We start from the raw sequence: 15,479 nt of genomic DNA, 5'->3' as shown, positions 1-15,479 counted from the left end.
ATTGTATTTGCCCCCCAGTGTAACGCGTGCCAGTGTAAGTGAGGGGCGGCAGACGAGCTCACGTAACGGGAGACAAGTCACCACCTCACCCTGATGCCACGAGGGCTCTTCTCGTAAATATTAACATCTTGAGCTTTGTCTCATTCCTTCCAGTTTGTTGTTGTTGTTGTTGTTATTATTATTATTATTATTATTATTATTATTATTATTATTATTATTAGTAGTAGTAGTAGTAGTAGTAGTAGTAGTAGTAGTAGTATTGAACACGTATGTAAAGGAAATGTGTTTCTTATTTTATTATGTGACATGACGGACGGTAAAGCCTTGAATGAAACTCAGCGTTGATGTTTTGAGTAACACGACAGGTGAGGAGCAGGGAACATTAAACGTGTCAGTGACTGCGGGGGATTGTGGGACTGAAGATGGTTTAAGAATACAGAAACGACAAAAGCTTAGACTTTCAGAAATTCTGTTTCCATCAATCTTTTACTCTTTTGTGCTGCACTTCAGAAGATCACTTATTTACACCCGTTTGATAAGATGCATTCACAAGGACAGGATGTTGCTGCACAAAGTCAGATGTTTTTTGAAAGTTTGGCTCCAGATGTGTTTATCCAGCTGCTCCTTCTTCTCAGTACTTGAGTGATCTTTATGTCCACCTCTGGATGAATTCGCAAAGTTTCTTTTAAACATTTTTGTGTCATTAACGCAGAAATCCCGAGGCTTTCTCTAAATTACAAAAGACGCTGTCGATTGCACTGATTCTGTTTTAAAGACAGTTGTGATTAGTTATACAGAACTCGCTTTTACTCACATTGTTTTTTGGAAATCAGTAATACAAATCAGCTATACAGATCTGGGAATCACTGAATAGTAAAAACGATTAATGAGGAGTGTCGTGCGCAGATACAAGTCGGCTTTGGTGAAGCGTTTCTTAGCCTTTCTGATATGATCGACATGTGGTGACGCTGGATTGTTATAATAGATAGATAGATAGATAGATAGATACTTTATTAATCCCAAGGGGAAATTTACATAATCCAGCAGCAGTATACTGATACAAAGAAACAATATTAAATTAAATAGTAATAAAAATGAAAAGAATTAAAATTAAATTAATGTTTGCATTTAATACGTGCTGCTTTACGCAAAATATGTTTATTAATGTGTTACATATTCTAGGTGGACACGATTCTACACCAAGGAACGAAGTGTCGCATGTGAATCATTTATAATGTCAGCTGTGGACACTTTTTCTATGGTGTCGTCTCTTGTGACTTAAGACAGAGAGGTAGAATTAAAGTTAGTAAAATCTTTTATTCAAACACACCAGGCAAAGGTTAAATGACAGAGAAGCACAGTCCTAGGACACGTGCCCTTCGTCTGCCCCAAGGGGTCGGTGTTCCAGATTTTTTTAAAGGGTTTTTGTCTTATGACTTTAGTTACACAAGTACTTCAAAATATTAGCCTGAATCAGCATTACCAAACCCTAAAGGTGGAGTACATCTGTTAGCTCCTTAGTTTTGGGGCTCGATGAGTTCACATCTGTGGCCTTCCATGTAGAAGCCCAGAAACAAGAAGTAGCACTTGTCACGTACACTATAAGCATGCAGGGTCTGCATGACTCCTGCCATATACACCATAGAACATGCTTTCTGTCACGTACACCAGATTTGTCAAGCACAAGTTATTGGCCTGTATTTTTATTTTTCCACACAGCTAAACGTATTTCTAATCTTACAGGCAAGTACTACATAACTCTTTTAAAAAGTCCTTTTTTAAACTTTGGACAGGGACAATACGCGAGCCCCAACTAGGATTTAAACTACAGTGACCAGACGTCCCGGTTTACCCGGGACAGTCCCTATTTTTGGATCACCCATCCCGGCGTCCCCGAAAGATCAGGAAATGTCCCGGCCTGTGGCGTTTTGCGACAAATGCGTACTTTTCCCTAGAGGCCTAGACCCCATTCAGTCTTTCTGATTCCAAATCATACTTTCTACCCATCATGACGTCAGACGGTTAGTCGACCTTCTTCTGAGTCTGATGCCTGCTGGTGGCCATTGTTTGCAGTATGGAAACGCACGGAAGGCGAGAAGGCGGAAGCAGACGCATCGTTGGATGGTATCGGCCATGCCTTGTGATACGACACGTTCTGGCTCTGCTACGCTCTGAGACAGGAATTATCTTATTATTCCTGCTCTGAGCCCGATATAAGAGCTGATGCCTGATTCAGCCATTAACTCGTCAATACGGCGTTCGAGGTGAGCCGTTTTCACTGAAGTTAAAGCTTAAACTTAAAAGAGTTAAACTTGCCAATTTATTTTGTTGGACAAAATTGAAAGTGCTGACAAAGTTTATTTTTTTAACTTTAATGTTAGCTCTTTATTCTTTAAGTAAGTACTGCTGGGCACACTTTACTGTATAGTCTAAATTCTGCACTCTCTGTAAATTTCATCATAGTTGTGAATCTGATAATATTAATTTATATATTAATAGTGAATGAATATTTGACACAAGTCACAACAACATTTGCGGAATCTTGCCTGTCCTTACACTTACAGCTGTATCTTACTTTATTTCCCTTTAGTTTAGAGTGCACAGTGACATTGCTTCTTCCATTGCCTCTTTGGAATTTGGTTTGCTGTTTCTTCTTTTGAAGTCGGGACCTGAACTAGCAGTAGCACATGTACGTGGGATGCAATATTGTGAATGAAGCACGTTTATCCTGCAAGTGTAACTGACCTAATAATGTACACTAATCAGTTTATTTGCTCTTCAGGAAAGCGTGTCTTTCAGTCAATTTTCACGAACTGTTTTTGGCAAGATCTAGCCTGTAATTTCACGAAAAATACCATACAATGGTATAGAACCCGACTTTGAAAATGGGTATATGTTTGTGGTTTAATAATATGATTGTTTCAAATGGAAGAAACTCGTACAGAATAAGATGCAGGAAACACGAAAATAGGCATTTCCATTATTAAAGTCTATCTGGCTTCTGGGGCTCCGCCCTGGCCTCCCGCCTGGTGTCCCAGGTTGCCCCCAGAAAAATCTGGTCACTGTATTTAAACTCGCGTCAGCACACCTTACAGATGCTGCAGGACCAACTGCATTTTACGCTTTGAGCCAAAGCCGTTCAGCTGATGAGGGGCTGACCAATCGGCTGCTGACTGCGCAAATATCAATGACGTCATGGCGCTGGCATGCTCAAAATCACGTGACGGGCGCATTTCAAACAAGCCTCAGAGCGGAGCTTCGAAAGCTTTACATCTCAGTATCCAGCAGCACATCACTAGTTTGCTTTTCTTTCGATTTCTTTATGATCATAAGACCAAGCAAAGGTGCGGATGGTGAGACAATGTCGAAAGTGGTGATCGCGTACGGGTGGGAATGCCAGCAGTGAGGAAGTTCGCGACATGCTGATCGGCTTTAAATTTGAGGAGGTACCTTAACGCCACGTGGTTCGGCTTTAAGTGTTGGGGATTGAGCGCTACGTAGGGGCGGCGGCACACCAACTCGCACCTCGGAGAGTTTATTGAAGATGACGGGGGTCGTGTCCTTTTAGCCGGTGCCACGTTCATTTATTTTCCGGTCGGTGTCCCGTGAAATGTAATGCTACATCTGACTTGGCGAAGGTGCGTTAACTCCGGATGGCTTCTGCTCTCTTCGCACTCGTGCACTTTTTCGCGCCGCTCCTCCTTTTAATTTCGCGCATGCTCCGAACTGTGCTGTCCGTCGGGCACGCGCTTGTTCAACCACTCGCTCCCGCACGGCCCGTCATTCATTTCTGATTTTTCTCGAGCTCTGCGTGTTTATTGTGTTTTTTCCTTTTTCCTCTAAAGGCGTCATCGGCAAACTTTATTAAAGTGGCGTCGAGCGATGTAACTTTACAGGGCGCGTTCAGGTTTCATTTCCATCAGTTTGTCTCATATTGAAACCTATTAGAAATAATTGAGAATTTTTTTTTTGGTATTTTCTCATCAGGAAAATGTGTGAAAGCTGCAGAGCCGCGACTCGATTATTATGGGCTGGAGGTCAACTGTCTGTCCTTATTGTTTAAAGTGGCAGTGCCACCTCAGATACCTTGGTGAGCAGATTCTGATGCCCATGTTGGTGAATCCCTGTTGAGCCCACCCTCGTGCCACTAGGTGGTCTTTAGGAACGATTCCTGCTGAAGTCTCTTTTTAAAGAGCATATCCGCATCTTGTGGTTTTCCACCTCCTCAGATCCTCCCTCCATTTCTTTCCCAGCTGCTTATCTCTTCCTGTTTTGCTAAATGTAATGGAAGGGTTTTTCTCTGCAAAAAGCAAAGGTGAAATAAAGAGAGCAGATGGGCGTTGGTCGCTCAGTGCAAAGACCAGCTTCAAGAAGGAATGTACTGGGAAGATGGCCAAAGGGTTATGCTGACTTGTTTTTCACTTCGAGGGGCTTTACTGTACACAGCTCTTATTTTTGTGTGCCTTTTGGTACCAGGTGTCGTCGTCATCAGGACCAAGTGAAAAACAACACTGCGTCCCGTGGAAAGGTGTGTGTACTGAGACTGATCACTTCTGTATACACTGCTTGCACGTAAGCCGCTTTGGGCAAGGACGCTCAATTAGTATATAAGGGAAGGTTTCGCCCTCAGTTTCTTTGGAGGCTCAAACGTGGAATGCATGCACCGCCCGGTACGATTGACAAGGCACATGAGTTGATCCTCTGACGAGACTGACAAGCGGGCCCCCTCAGTCTACTGGTCTAGGATGATGGCTCTGGGTCTTCTGATATTATTGTGAGCATAGCTTTGTTTTTTGTATGTTTATTGTCACTACCTCAAGCATAAGTATATATATATATTTGTCTCTATAATCTATTGTTACTGCAATATATGTATCTGAATGCTGCTATAATTGATATTGTCACTGCATTAAGCATAAGTTTTTGTGTAATAAGTAAATTTTATTGAAGTATCGGACATCTTCTCTCTGATTTTTGCCCACTTATTCCAAAGAACTCCTTGAACCATTTTCCCAAATCAAAACACTAACTCAGCTGATATCTCCATGATTTCCACACACAAGTCCCATAGTTGCAGTTCATTAGTTTCTGGTTCAACTTGCAGATTATCCACACTTGATGTGTCGACAGACCCTTCTGTGTCAGCAGTGCTGCCAGGATAAATCTCTCTCTTCATCTCTCTCACTGCTGGTGGTATGTCGATTGTCACCTTTACTGTTGACTTTACGTAGTCTAGAATGGTGGGCCCTTCCAAGAGCACCTCCATGTCTGATGCATTTCACAACTCCATCCTGTCCAATGACATTTGCAGGTCCCTTCCATTCTGCACAGTCCACTCTTTTGTCGTCCACTTTGTCTCAGATTTATCATTTTCAGAATTAACCTGTCTCTGGAGTGCTCTTCGTATTCGGTCTGAACACTCGGCTTCAGTAAATGCTCTTCTTGGAGTGTTCAGCTCTGGAATATGTGCTCCACTGATACACTCCTAGTGGTGCCTTCTAGGGCGGGTGGTCTGTCCACGAGAACACAAGGAAGGTTTGGATTTCGGCCAAATACCTGCTGATATGAGCTGTACATATAAATATTGTGCATGATATTCTTTACAAGTAGTGCCCCGTGACGCTAATCTGGCACTAACCAGTCACATCCAGTATTCTTTATCACTTTCTGTATCATTTCTGTGAGTGTCTGATTGTGTCTCTCAGGTAGTCCATTACCCCAGGGATTGTATGCAGCGGTGGTCTTTGTTTCAATTTAAAAATTCTCTGCCATCTCTCTGATTCCCCACCATTATCGCTAAGTAGTTTCTGAGGAGCTCCATGTACTCTTATCTGAGAACGAATGCATGAATTGTTTCACAATTTCAGATGGTCTCTTTGTCTTTACAACACTTCCTGCACTGAAACGTGTGAAGGTGTCAATGATGTGAAGACCCCGTCCTCCTGTTTGACGTTCATGTCAGTCTGTAGCCGCAGTTTCATTGTATTCACAGGCTAGCAACAAACCAAGAGCTGCTCTGAATTTGGTTTTGCCGTATTTCAGGCGAGTCTCACAATTCTCAACAATTTATTTAGGTAAGGAAGCCCACTCTGCCTCTTTGTATCCTGTGCAGTGAAGCAGTTTGTGTAATCGGTCCAGTGAAGGAGGTCCACATTGGAGGTGAAGGTTTAACAAAGCCTTTTGCTTCTCTCCTGTTTTCTGAGACTTTTAGAATCTCACGTTCACAATGCTCATCATTTTTATTTCTTTATCTGAGATGTTCACACAGTAATGAGCAGAGCTGGCTAATTCAAGAGTCACTGGCTGATTAAAAATCACTGCTTTGTCATTTTCATTATCTAAAAGTATCCCTGCCCTTTTAATGATGTTTTTAAAAATCTTCATTTCTCCACCTCTCGTACGTCTTTCACTTGTCAAATGCAGGCAGGATTCTGTAATTAGCAGTCATTCTCTACTACGAATGTTAAACTTTAATAACAACACAACGCCTTTGATGTTAGCCTCACACTTTTTATTCTTCTCTCCCATAAAACACACCCGTCACAAGTAACCTCCTACAAACCCACTCTCCTCCATCCCAGAATGTCCTACTCCCAGTCGGGATGCAGTCCCGTAATCCCACAAATAGGAGCTCATATATAAGATATAGAAAATAAAAACTTAACAGAATGAAGCTCCCGATGCGCAGTTCAAGTCCAGTGAAGATCTCCAACAAAGCCCTAAATATGACGGCTTTAATACACCTGCCATTGCTGTGTCCAAACATGATGGTGCCGTCTAGATAAAGTGTTGTCATATCTACATGGTGGGACTGAAATGTATGCAAATCCCCTTTAATGAAGATCTGCAATGCACTTTGATCACATCTGAATTGTTTGATTTGTAATTTTAAACTGTGAGGCAGAGGAGGAAATCAAGAAAATTGACCCAAACCTCAAGGAGGGGGCACTGTGACCCTGAAGTGTGTTCATTATTTTTACTGACTTTATAAAGTTAATTCTCCCACTTTTATTTTCCCAAGGCTTTCCAATTTCACATGTCCATACACTGAAGTGTCTAATGGCCTCCAGCTCAGGCTGAGACAGGAATCTGAGAAGAGAAGCTCGGACACTTAAAGAGAGAGAAGAATTTCCCACAGAGAATGGCCTCAGAGTGTGTGCGTGTTAAGCTGGAGGATCACGAAGAAAGAATTTCAGTTTTTAAAGTGGAGGAGGAGTGCAAGGGGGTGACTGCTGCCATTAAAGCTGAGGATTTGAATGATTTCTCCGGTAGTTTTGAACTTCAAAAGCATGAAGCTGAGGATATTTTCAAGCAAGAGGCCTGTGAAGAATCTCCATCCAGTTTACAGCCCTGGTCCACTAATACAGGACGACTGGCAACGCAGGAGAATTCTGCAGAGCTGAAAACAGAGTTATCAGAGTCTGAAGAGAAAATCACCGAAGGAAATGGGAGAGAAGGAGAAGAGTCACCTGGGATTGTTGGAATAAGTAAGTAATGTGATTAAATATAAAAGAAAGAGAGTGTTTATAAATTCTAATGGTGGGTGCTTTCATGTTTTTAGAAGATTGAAATGAGAGTGGAAACACACACTTGGATAAAGACCACCTGCTCAGGTCCATGATAACAAACAATAGGTTACCTAATATATGATAAATTAGACAAACTTGAGTGAATAAGGAAAAATCTAAAGTGTTGCGCGCATTACTTGAACATCATGAAGCTCTGACTGAACCTGTGACATATGTTAGGTCAACAGTGCATTACGTTCAATGAGAATATCAAAAGTCATATATTGTTAAAGACATATTTTTTTAAAATTGTGCAGCAGTTAAGCCAAAAATGTCCCCAAAAAAAAAAGAAAGAAGAATAAAATCCTTACTGCTGTGCACTAAATAAGAATGAATTTGCTCAAGCCAGTGTCCACCTAATATGTGCCTCATCTTTCTAATGGTAATCTTGTGCACTTTGACGTTTACAGTGACAAGAGCTACCTGTACGAGCCATGATGACATTCGGGGGTCTCACGGTCTTCATTCAGCATCTTGTGTTCTGCTCTCAGCCTGAACTTGCTGGGACAGCATGGCCTGGACAAGTTGGCATTGGTGTGAAATCTTAACCTGGAGATGATCTTGGGCGTTTCTTTCTCCTGCAGTCTCTTCGGGTCAATTTGGAGTCTCTACTTCACTTCACTTGCACGTTTTTGGGGATGAGAGGATGAACCTTGATAACCAGAAAGGCTATTAAGAGCCCCTGTGTAGAACTGTGGGCAGGATTTGACCCCAGGACACCTGAACAATAAAGCAGCTCTGCTAAACATTGTGCTACCCTAACACAAGCAGGTATATTTGTATGTTTATTTTTTAGGCCAGATTAGGTTCTAGAGGATGTAAATATCATCACATACATTACAATTAAGAAGAAAAAACCCAAATTCAGACACATTATTGGGTAGGAAGGCTCTGATCGGAGTCTTTAGAGCTGATATTGATCACCCATTCCAATACGATCTGCTGATATCAATAATAATACTGTGTTTCTTTTTTTTTTTTTAAATAATATATGTAATTTTAGCCATGCATAAACTTCACATTTCATAATAAAGTGCTACAGCATACACAAAGAACGTTTACCCATAATGTACACATAATGGAACAAAAACAAGCTGAACACAATAAAGGCATGTCTTAATCATACTCCACATTTCTAATAAAGTAAAATGTTCCAGACGTGGCACTGACAGTTGTTTCTTAGGTGCTACCCGTGATCTTGCCATTAAAAAGGACACCTGTATGTTACCTCGAGCATCTTCTACCAAGAGGTAGGAAACACAGCCATATGCTTGCTGGGAAGCATCACAGAACACATGCAAGTCCACGACAGCTTTGGCTAAGTTCATGCCCGAAGTATAACAGTGTGGGAGGACAGTCTTGGGTATGTGCAGCAATTCATTCTCCCATTCATTCCATGCTTGAAGAAGGTCATTGGCAACAGGTTCATCCCAATCTCATTCCTTTTTCCAAAGGGCCTGAACCAAGATTTTAGCTCGAGTGATGAAGGGAATGAGATATCCTATTGGGTCATATTGACTTGCGAGAACCCTGTAAATATTCCTCATCTTGGGCTGATCATAAGGAAAAGATCTGAATCTGTATCCCAGTGTGTCTGAGGAACAATCCCAACATAATCCTAAAGTTGATTCTTTGGGGTATATGTTGTTGAATGTAAGCCAGAGCTCACATGATTCTGACCTTGCGTCTTGGGGCAAGTGAGTGATCACATCTGGTATGTTACTGGCCCACTGCCTGATATCAAACCCTCCTTCTGCCAGCAGCACCCGACACTGCTCAATGAACTGCTTAGCTTGGAGAGTAGACTGAAATGACTGGAGACAGTTATCAACATAGAATGCCTTATGTACAGAGTCCACAACTGCTTCATTCCCTTTAGCATGCTCCCTGATGTGCTCCTGCAGAGCAAAAATCACACAGCATGGGCTACAGGTTGTACCAAAAGGTAAGACGCGCCACTCATATGTGTCTGGAGAGCGACTTACATCCAGCTCTCTCCAGAGGATCCGTAATACTGGCTGATCTTCTGGAAGAAGTCTAATCTGATGAAACATGGCACGAATGTCTCCATTGACAGCTACTGGGTATTCTCCGAACCTCAGAAGACCTCCAAGAAATGATGGGCTCAGAGATGGACCTGGGAGCAGACTATTGTTGAGTAATTTATTCTGGTAGACAAATGAGCAATTAAATGCCAGTCTGGCTTTATTGTTGTGGTGAACCAGATAGTGAGGTATGTACCAAGAATTGGTAGATTCACTTGCCTCTGTGCTGGTAATCTTCACAACATATCCAGAGTCCAAAAGTTTGTTAACCTCTTTATTGTATTCACTAGCTCTCTCAGGAACTGCTGTTAGCCGTCGTTCAGTACTTCTCAAAAGGCTTATTACTGCTGATGGTGACGCATGAAGGAAATGAATGGTTTTCCTCCATAACAGTGGTGTGGCATACCTCTGTACTCCGTTAACTTTGACACGGATGGTTTTAGTTTCAAGTATCTCCATAGCTTCTTTGTCTTGTTTAGACCTGGTCACATCTTTCTCCTGACAGAATGGAAGGGTGTCTAGTTTCCACAGTCTCTCTACATGATGATGGAGGTCATGAATAGGCTGCTGGATTGAACTGTGTAAACATGAAACCTCACCATAAGGCTGATGAAGGAATTCAGCTGGGCCTTGTAATGTCCAGCCCAATTGAGTACATACAGCAACTGGTCCCCCTGGGGGTCCCTGGTGCACTGACTTAATGGATGTAATTAGGTGTGGATGGTCAGACCCAATAAAACCATTGGTTACATTTTTGTATATAACTTAAGGGGAATTCCCCTAAAGTGGTTATACTTTCTTTGAAGGGATTCTAAAGGACATGATTGCTCTGCCAAACTAAGCTGGTCAGTAATAAATGCGCTGTTGATACTGTACTGTTTTCTAGGATTACTGGCCGCTAATATTACAAATTCCACTGTTGCACCCTTTAACTGTACAACATCCTGACAAATGGTTCTTAGTTCTAAAAGCTCCTTTCTTCCATCAAGACCAAGCTGTCTTACAGCTGCTGGTAAGATAATTGTGCATTCAGATCGATCATCTAGTACAGCATAAGTATTAAGAGTCTTCTTGCCATTAGACAGTATTACCTGGACAGCCTTTAGCATAATCTTACTGGAGTGATGGCTCTGATCGATGTACAACATACTGGAGGAGGCACTGATTATAAGAATACTTTGATTGCTAACTTGTATTACATCATGGAGAACCTGAAGATGTTGTTCCGCACAGGTAGAACATGGTTTCTTCAATGTACATTTGTCTAGTTTATGCCCTCTGCCACATTTCCAGCATCGTTCTTTGTCCTTTATCCACTCCATCCAATGGACCGTGTCCAATTTGGTAAACTGTGAGCAAGCATTTAAATAATGCTCTTGATTATTACAGTAAGGACAGAATAGTTTGAACCGCTGTCTCTTGATTGGCTTTGCAGGAATGCTTTCAGGTTCCTGTTGTATCTGGGGGTATTCCTTTCACTGCTAAGACAAACTGTAGAGACCTTAACAGGTGATATTTTAGCAGGTCTTGTTTCATGGCTTTTAGCTCCTTGGGATGAAGCCTGATATATGTCTGTTGCTCTCCGTGCCACTTGTAGTACCTGTGCTTTCCTTTCCAGCCAGTCAGCAAAGTCAATGAGTGTATAAGTTTGGTTACTTCCACTCTGTATGATGACCCGTGTTACACAATGTTCTGCAAAGGCATCTCTATAATTTGGTGGCAATTTTGTAAGCAGCCTATCGACATGGGATCCACACTGAAGCTCAATGTCAGCAGCACCACCACCTAATGAGCTCAGAAAACCCACTAGTGTACTAACTGACAGGGCGACGTCCTCAATGCCTTTAGCATCCCCTGATCTTACTACAGGAGCATTCAAAATGGCACCCAATTCTGCTTGAATTAATTGCAGTGGTTTACCACATCTCTGTTTAGGGCATGCATATCACTGGTATAAGGTTTAGGATCATGCAAATATCTCTTAGCAACCTGCAGTGCAGAGGGGAACGTAAGGTGATCAAGCAATACCTGATTTTTGTAGTCTTCTGTAAGATGAGGGTGAGGTTCCAGAAGGTTGTCTAATCCTTTTTCAATAAGATAAAGTCAGTTTCTTTACCTGAGCTGAATGTAGGGAGATTGGGTTTGGGAATGCCAAATGATGACACAATAGCCATTTGCATTAAGCTTTGTAAGTTAGGATCCAGTACAGGCTGATTAAATGCCTTAACTTGTTCTTGTGGAGGCTCCAATACCTGTTCTGAATACTGCATGGAGGACAGAGGAACATAAGACTGTTCTAGATGAGGTATAGAGTATACAGGTTGCTGTAATTGTTGCCATTGCCTTGGGGCTGAAGGAGGAATACAGTAAGACTCAAATTTTGGCTGGTGAAGAAATGGCTCCCAGATGGGCTGGTGATGACCACTTGTAGAAACTTGTTTGCGAGGGGTCTGCATGTTTGGAAGGCATTGTGATAACTCTTCAACTGACTCATGGAGAGGGGTAGCGAACTGTGTATGAGGACTTCTAGTTTCAAGCAAAGGCATGCTGGAGCCACACTGAATGCAAGATGGTGGTTGTGGGCACTTCATAGGTGAAAAGGTCTCTGCTTGTTGATTGATGGACTGTCTCCTTAGAATTCCAAAAGCTAAACTTAAAAGAAGTGGTGAGGCGGGCGGCCTTCTGCTGTTATGCACCTAAAATCTGGAATAGCCTGCCAATAGGAATTCACCAGGCTGATACAGTAGAGCACTTTAACACACTGCTGACAACACATTACTTTAACATGGCCTTTTTATAACTTCACTTTAACTTAATACTGATACTCTGTATGTTCAATTCATCATAAAAACTATTCATAATGGCTTGAAAATCCGTACTGACCCCAACTCTCTCTTCTGTTTCTTTTTCTGGTTTCTTTGTGGTGGCGGCCTGCGCCACCTCCACCTACTCAAAGCATCATGATGCTCCAACGTTGATCGACTGAAAGCCAGAAGTCTATGTGACCATCATCATCAGGTCCTTCCATGAAAACCCTAAATACAAAGAGGACTGTTTCATTTATGTTAGGTAGAATGCCCAGAGGGGACTGGGCGGTCTCTTGGTCTGGAATCCCTGCAGATTTTATTTTTTTTCTCCAGCCTCTGGAGTTTTTTTTTGTTTTTTTTCTGTCCACCCTGGCCATCGGACCTTACTTATTCTATGTTAATTAATGTTGACTTATTTTTATTTTTTATTGTGTCTTCTATTTTTCTATTCTTCATTTTGTAAAACACTTTGAGCTGCATTTTTTATTTTATTTTTTTTTTTTTGTATGAAAATGTGCTATATAAATAAATGTTGTTGTTGTTTTCTTTTTGGAGATAATGTCCTGGCAGAAGAGATTGCTGCAGAATCCTTGTCCTGAAGCTCCTCTATTTGCAGGCGAAGATCCCTCCATCGTTCCTACATATATTGCCATTGAGTATTCTCTGATTCCCTAAATTCAGCTGTTTCATAATCATCCCAGGGATTGTAACCGAGTATGTAGTCCTCCAGATGTACTGGGGTGCGGCGGGTCCGGCGTGTTCGGGAATTACGTGTTAGTGGCTCTTCCCCTGTCTTTCTGGATGCTGGTACACACAAGTATCCGGCTTGAAGCACCACTTTGTTAAACAGTGCATGCATCAAACTGGTGTGTGTCTGTTGCACCAAATCCTAATCCTTAATAAGAAGGATGAGGCAGACCAGAATTAAAGTAGAAAGATCTCAATTAACTGCTGAACATTGCAAAGGAAGGAATAGTTGCAATGGCTTTGTAGAACTAAGTGTTTATTTGCAGACATATATTTATGTGTGGTTTCTGAAACAGAACAAATACAATAACATAAAATAGCTCACAAAATAAAGGCTCAGAGAACACTAAACAGGTAATGCCCAAAAGGGTCAGTAGATTGCAGCAGAAATTAACACAGCACTATGACGTGCTGTCGTTGACAAAAGGCACTAAATAAAACCTACTTAGCACTGTACAGACTCAGACAAATCACTACTTAAGCAACTATTACCAAGTCTGTTTTCTTGAAGCTCTTGTATATTAATAAAGAAGCAACATTTCTGAATGTACTTATACAGTTTTGAACGTTGAACTGAACACACTTTGACGTAAAGGATTGTCTGAACTTGTCAGTAAAACACCGTTGCGCACTTTATCATTACTTGAAGAAAATTATTTCTAATAAAATAAACAGCAAGGCATAACTAAGATCAAAGAGATGCACACAAAGTCAACAAACAGTAGAATAAATGTGGGTACGTGCAGATTCCTGAAAGTACAGCGTTTTCCGCGTACCAGATACAGAAACAACACATGCGCACGCTAACGCGCAGCCTGTGAGCATGATGACACAACAGACAGCGTGCTCAGACTTTTGTACACTGGGTACTGGTTAGGAATTTGGACATCAAACCCTGAAGTTGCAAGTTCAAATTCAGCTAGTGACACCATGTGACTTCGAGCAAGTCACATTAACTGCCTATGCTCCAGTTGTAAGTACAAGATAAATGTAACCAATTGTGTCTTAAATGTTATAAGTTGCCTTGGATAAACATGTTAGGAAAATAGTAATTACAATAATAGTTAAAATGTTTGTGTTATTTCAGATTTACAGAAGAACAGCAGCTTCTCTTCACCTTCATTTGGTCAGACGTCTCCTGTACACAGAGAGAAAGGCATGAAGAAATCAGCAAGAGGATCAGAGAAGGTGACAGCAGCCTTTTTGCAGTACAGTTCTCTCCCTGCTACTGGAGTAACACAGACAGAAACCATCAAAACTGATCAACAGCAAGTGGAGAAAGAAATCATAATTCACACTGGAAAAAAATGTTTGGAATGTGGCAAACAATTCACACAGAAACGTTATCTTAATAAGCATATGAAGATTCACACAGGAGAAAAAACATATTGTTGTCCTGACTGTGGTAAATCATTCTCAACGAGTAGCCATCTTCAGTGGCACAGAAAAATCCACACTGGAGAAAAACCTCATTGCTGTCCAGAATGTGGTAAGTCGTTCTCAAGGAGAGGCCATCTTCAGGACCACAGAAAAATCCACACAGGAGAAAAACCTTATTGCTGTCTAGAATGTGGCAAAAAATATTCTGACAAACGCAGTTTTCAAAGGCACACACAAATTAATACTGGAGAGAAACCAAATTGCTGTACTCGATGTGGAAAAAGGGTTTTCAGCATTAACTGTTTTCGAGTACACTCACAAACGCGCACGGAAGAGAAAATGCAGTATGTATGTTCTGAATGTAGCAAATGTTATGCAAGTAAGAAAAGTCTTTATAGACATGCCAAAATCCAAACTGGAGAAAAATCTTTTTGCTGTTCTGAGTGTGGGAAACGATTCTTAGATTTATGCTTACTTCAGTGCCACATCAGAACTCACACTGGAGAGAAACCTCATTGCTGTCCAGAATGTGGTAAGTCTTTCTCAAGGAGAGGCGATCTTCAGGACCACAGAAAAATCCACACAGGAGAAAAACCTTATTGCTGTCTAGAATGTGGCAAACAATATTCTGACAAACGCAGTTTTCAAAGGCACACACAAATTAATATGGTAGAGAAACCAAATTGCTGTACTCGATGTGGAAAAAGGGTTTTCAACATTAACTGTTTTCGAGTACACTCACAAACTCAAACGGAAGAGAAAATATAGTATTTATGTTCTGAATGTAGCAAATGTTATGCAAGCAAGAAAAGTCTTTATAGACATGCCAAAATCCAAACTGGAGAAAAATCTTTTTGCTGTTCTGAGTGTGGGAAACGTTTCTTAGATTTATGCTTACTTCAGTGCCACATCAGAACTCATACTGCAGAGAA

At 41.3% G+C, this 15,479-nt stretch overlaps 1 protein-coding gene across 1 annotated transcript; it reads left to right on the top strand.

The window, feature by feature from the left end:
* Positions 1 to 3,234: 3,234 nt before the first annotated feature.
* On the top strand, positions 3,235 to 14,734 carry LOC120528969. Its single transcript, XM_039753037.1, has 4 exons — positions 3,235 to 3,446; positions 7,022 to 7,487; positions 14,255 to 14,439; positions 14,651 to 14,734. The coding sequence occupies exons 2-4, from the start codon at positions 7,142 to 7,144 to the stop codon at positions 14,732 to 14,734; spliced, it is 615 nt and encodes a 204-aa protein (XP_039608971.1). The 5' UTR covers positions 3,235 to 3,446; positions 7,022 to 7,141.
* The last annotated feature ends 745 nt before the right edge of the window (positions 14,735 to 15,479 follow it).

Source organism: Polypterus senegalus, chromosome 4, assembly GCF_016835505.1.
Source record: "Polypterus senegalus isolate Bchr_013 chromosome 4, ASM1683550v1, whole genome shotgun sequence".
Classification (NCBI taxonomy): Eukaryota; Metazoa; Chordata; class Cladistia; order Polypteriformes; family Polypteridae; genus Polypterus; species Polypterus senegalus.
This window is presented reverse-complemented; position numbering and strand designations above follow the sequence as displayed.

Coding starts and splice junctions, on each gene's coding strand:
- LOC120528969 (XM_039753037.1), top strand. CDS start 7,142: ATGGCCTCAGAGTGTGTGCGTGTTAAGCTGGAGGATCACGAAGAAAGA. Junction 7,488..14,254: donor ACCTGGGATTGTTGGAATAA/GTAAGTAATGTG, acceptor GTGTTATTTCAG/ATTTACAGAAGAACAGCAGC. Junction 14,440..14,650: donor TCAAAACTGATCAACAGCAA/GTGGAGAAAGAA, acceptor ATTGCTGTCCAG/AATGTGGTAAGTCGTTCTCA.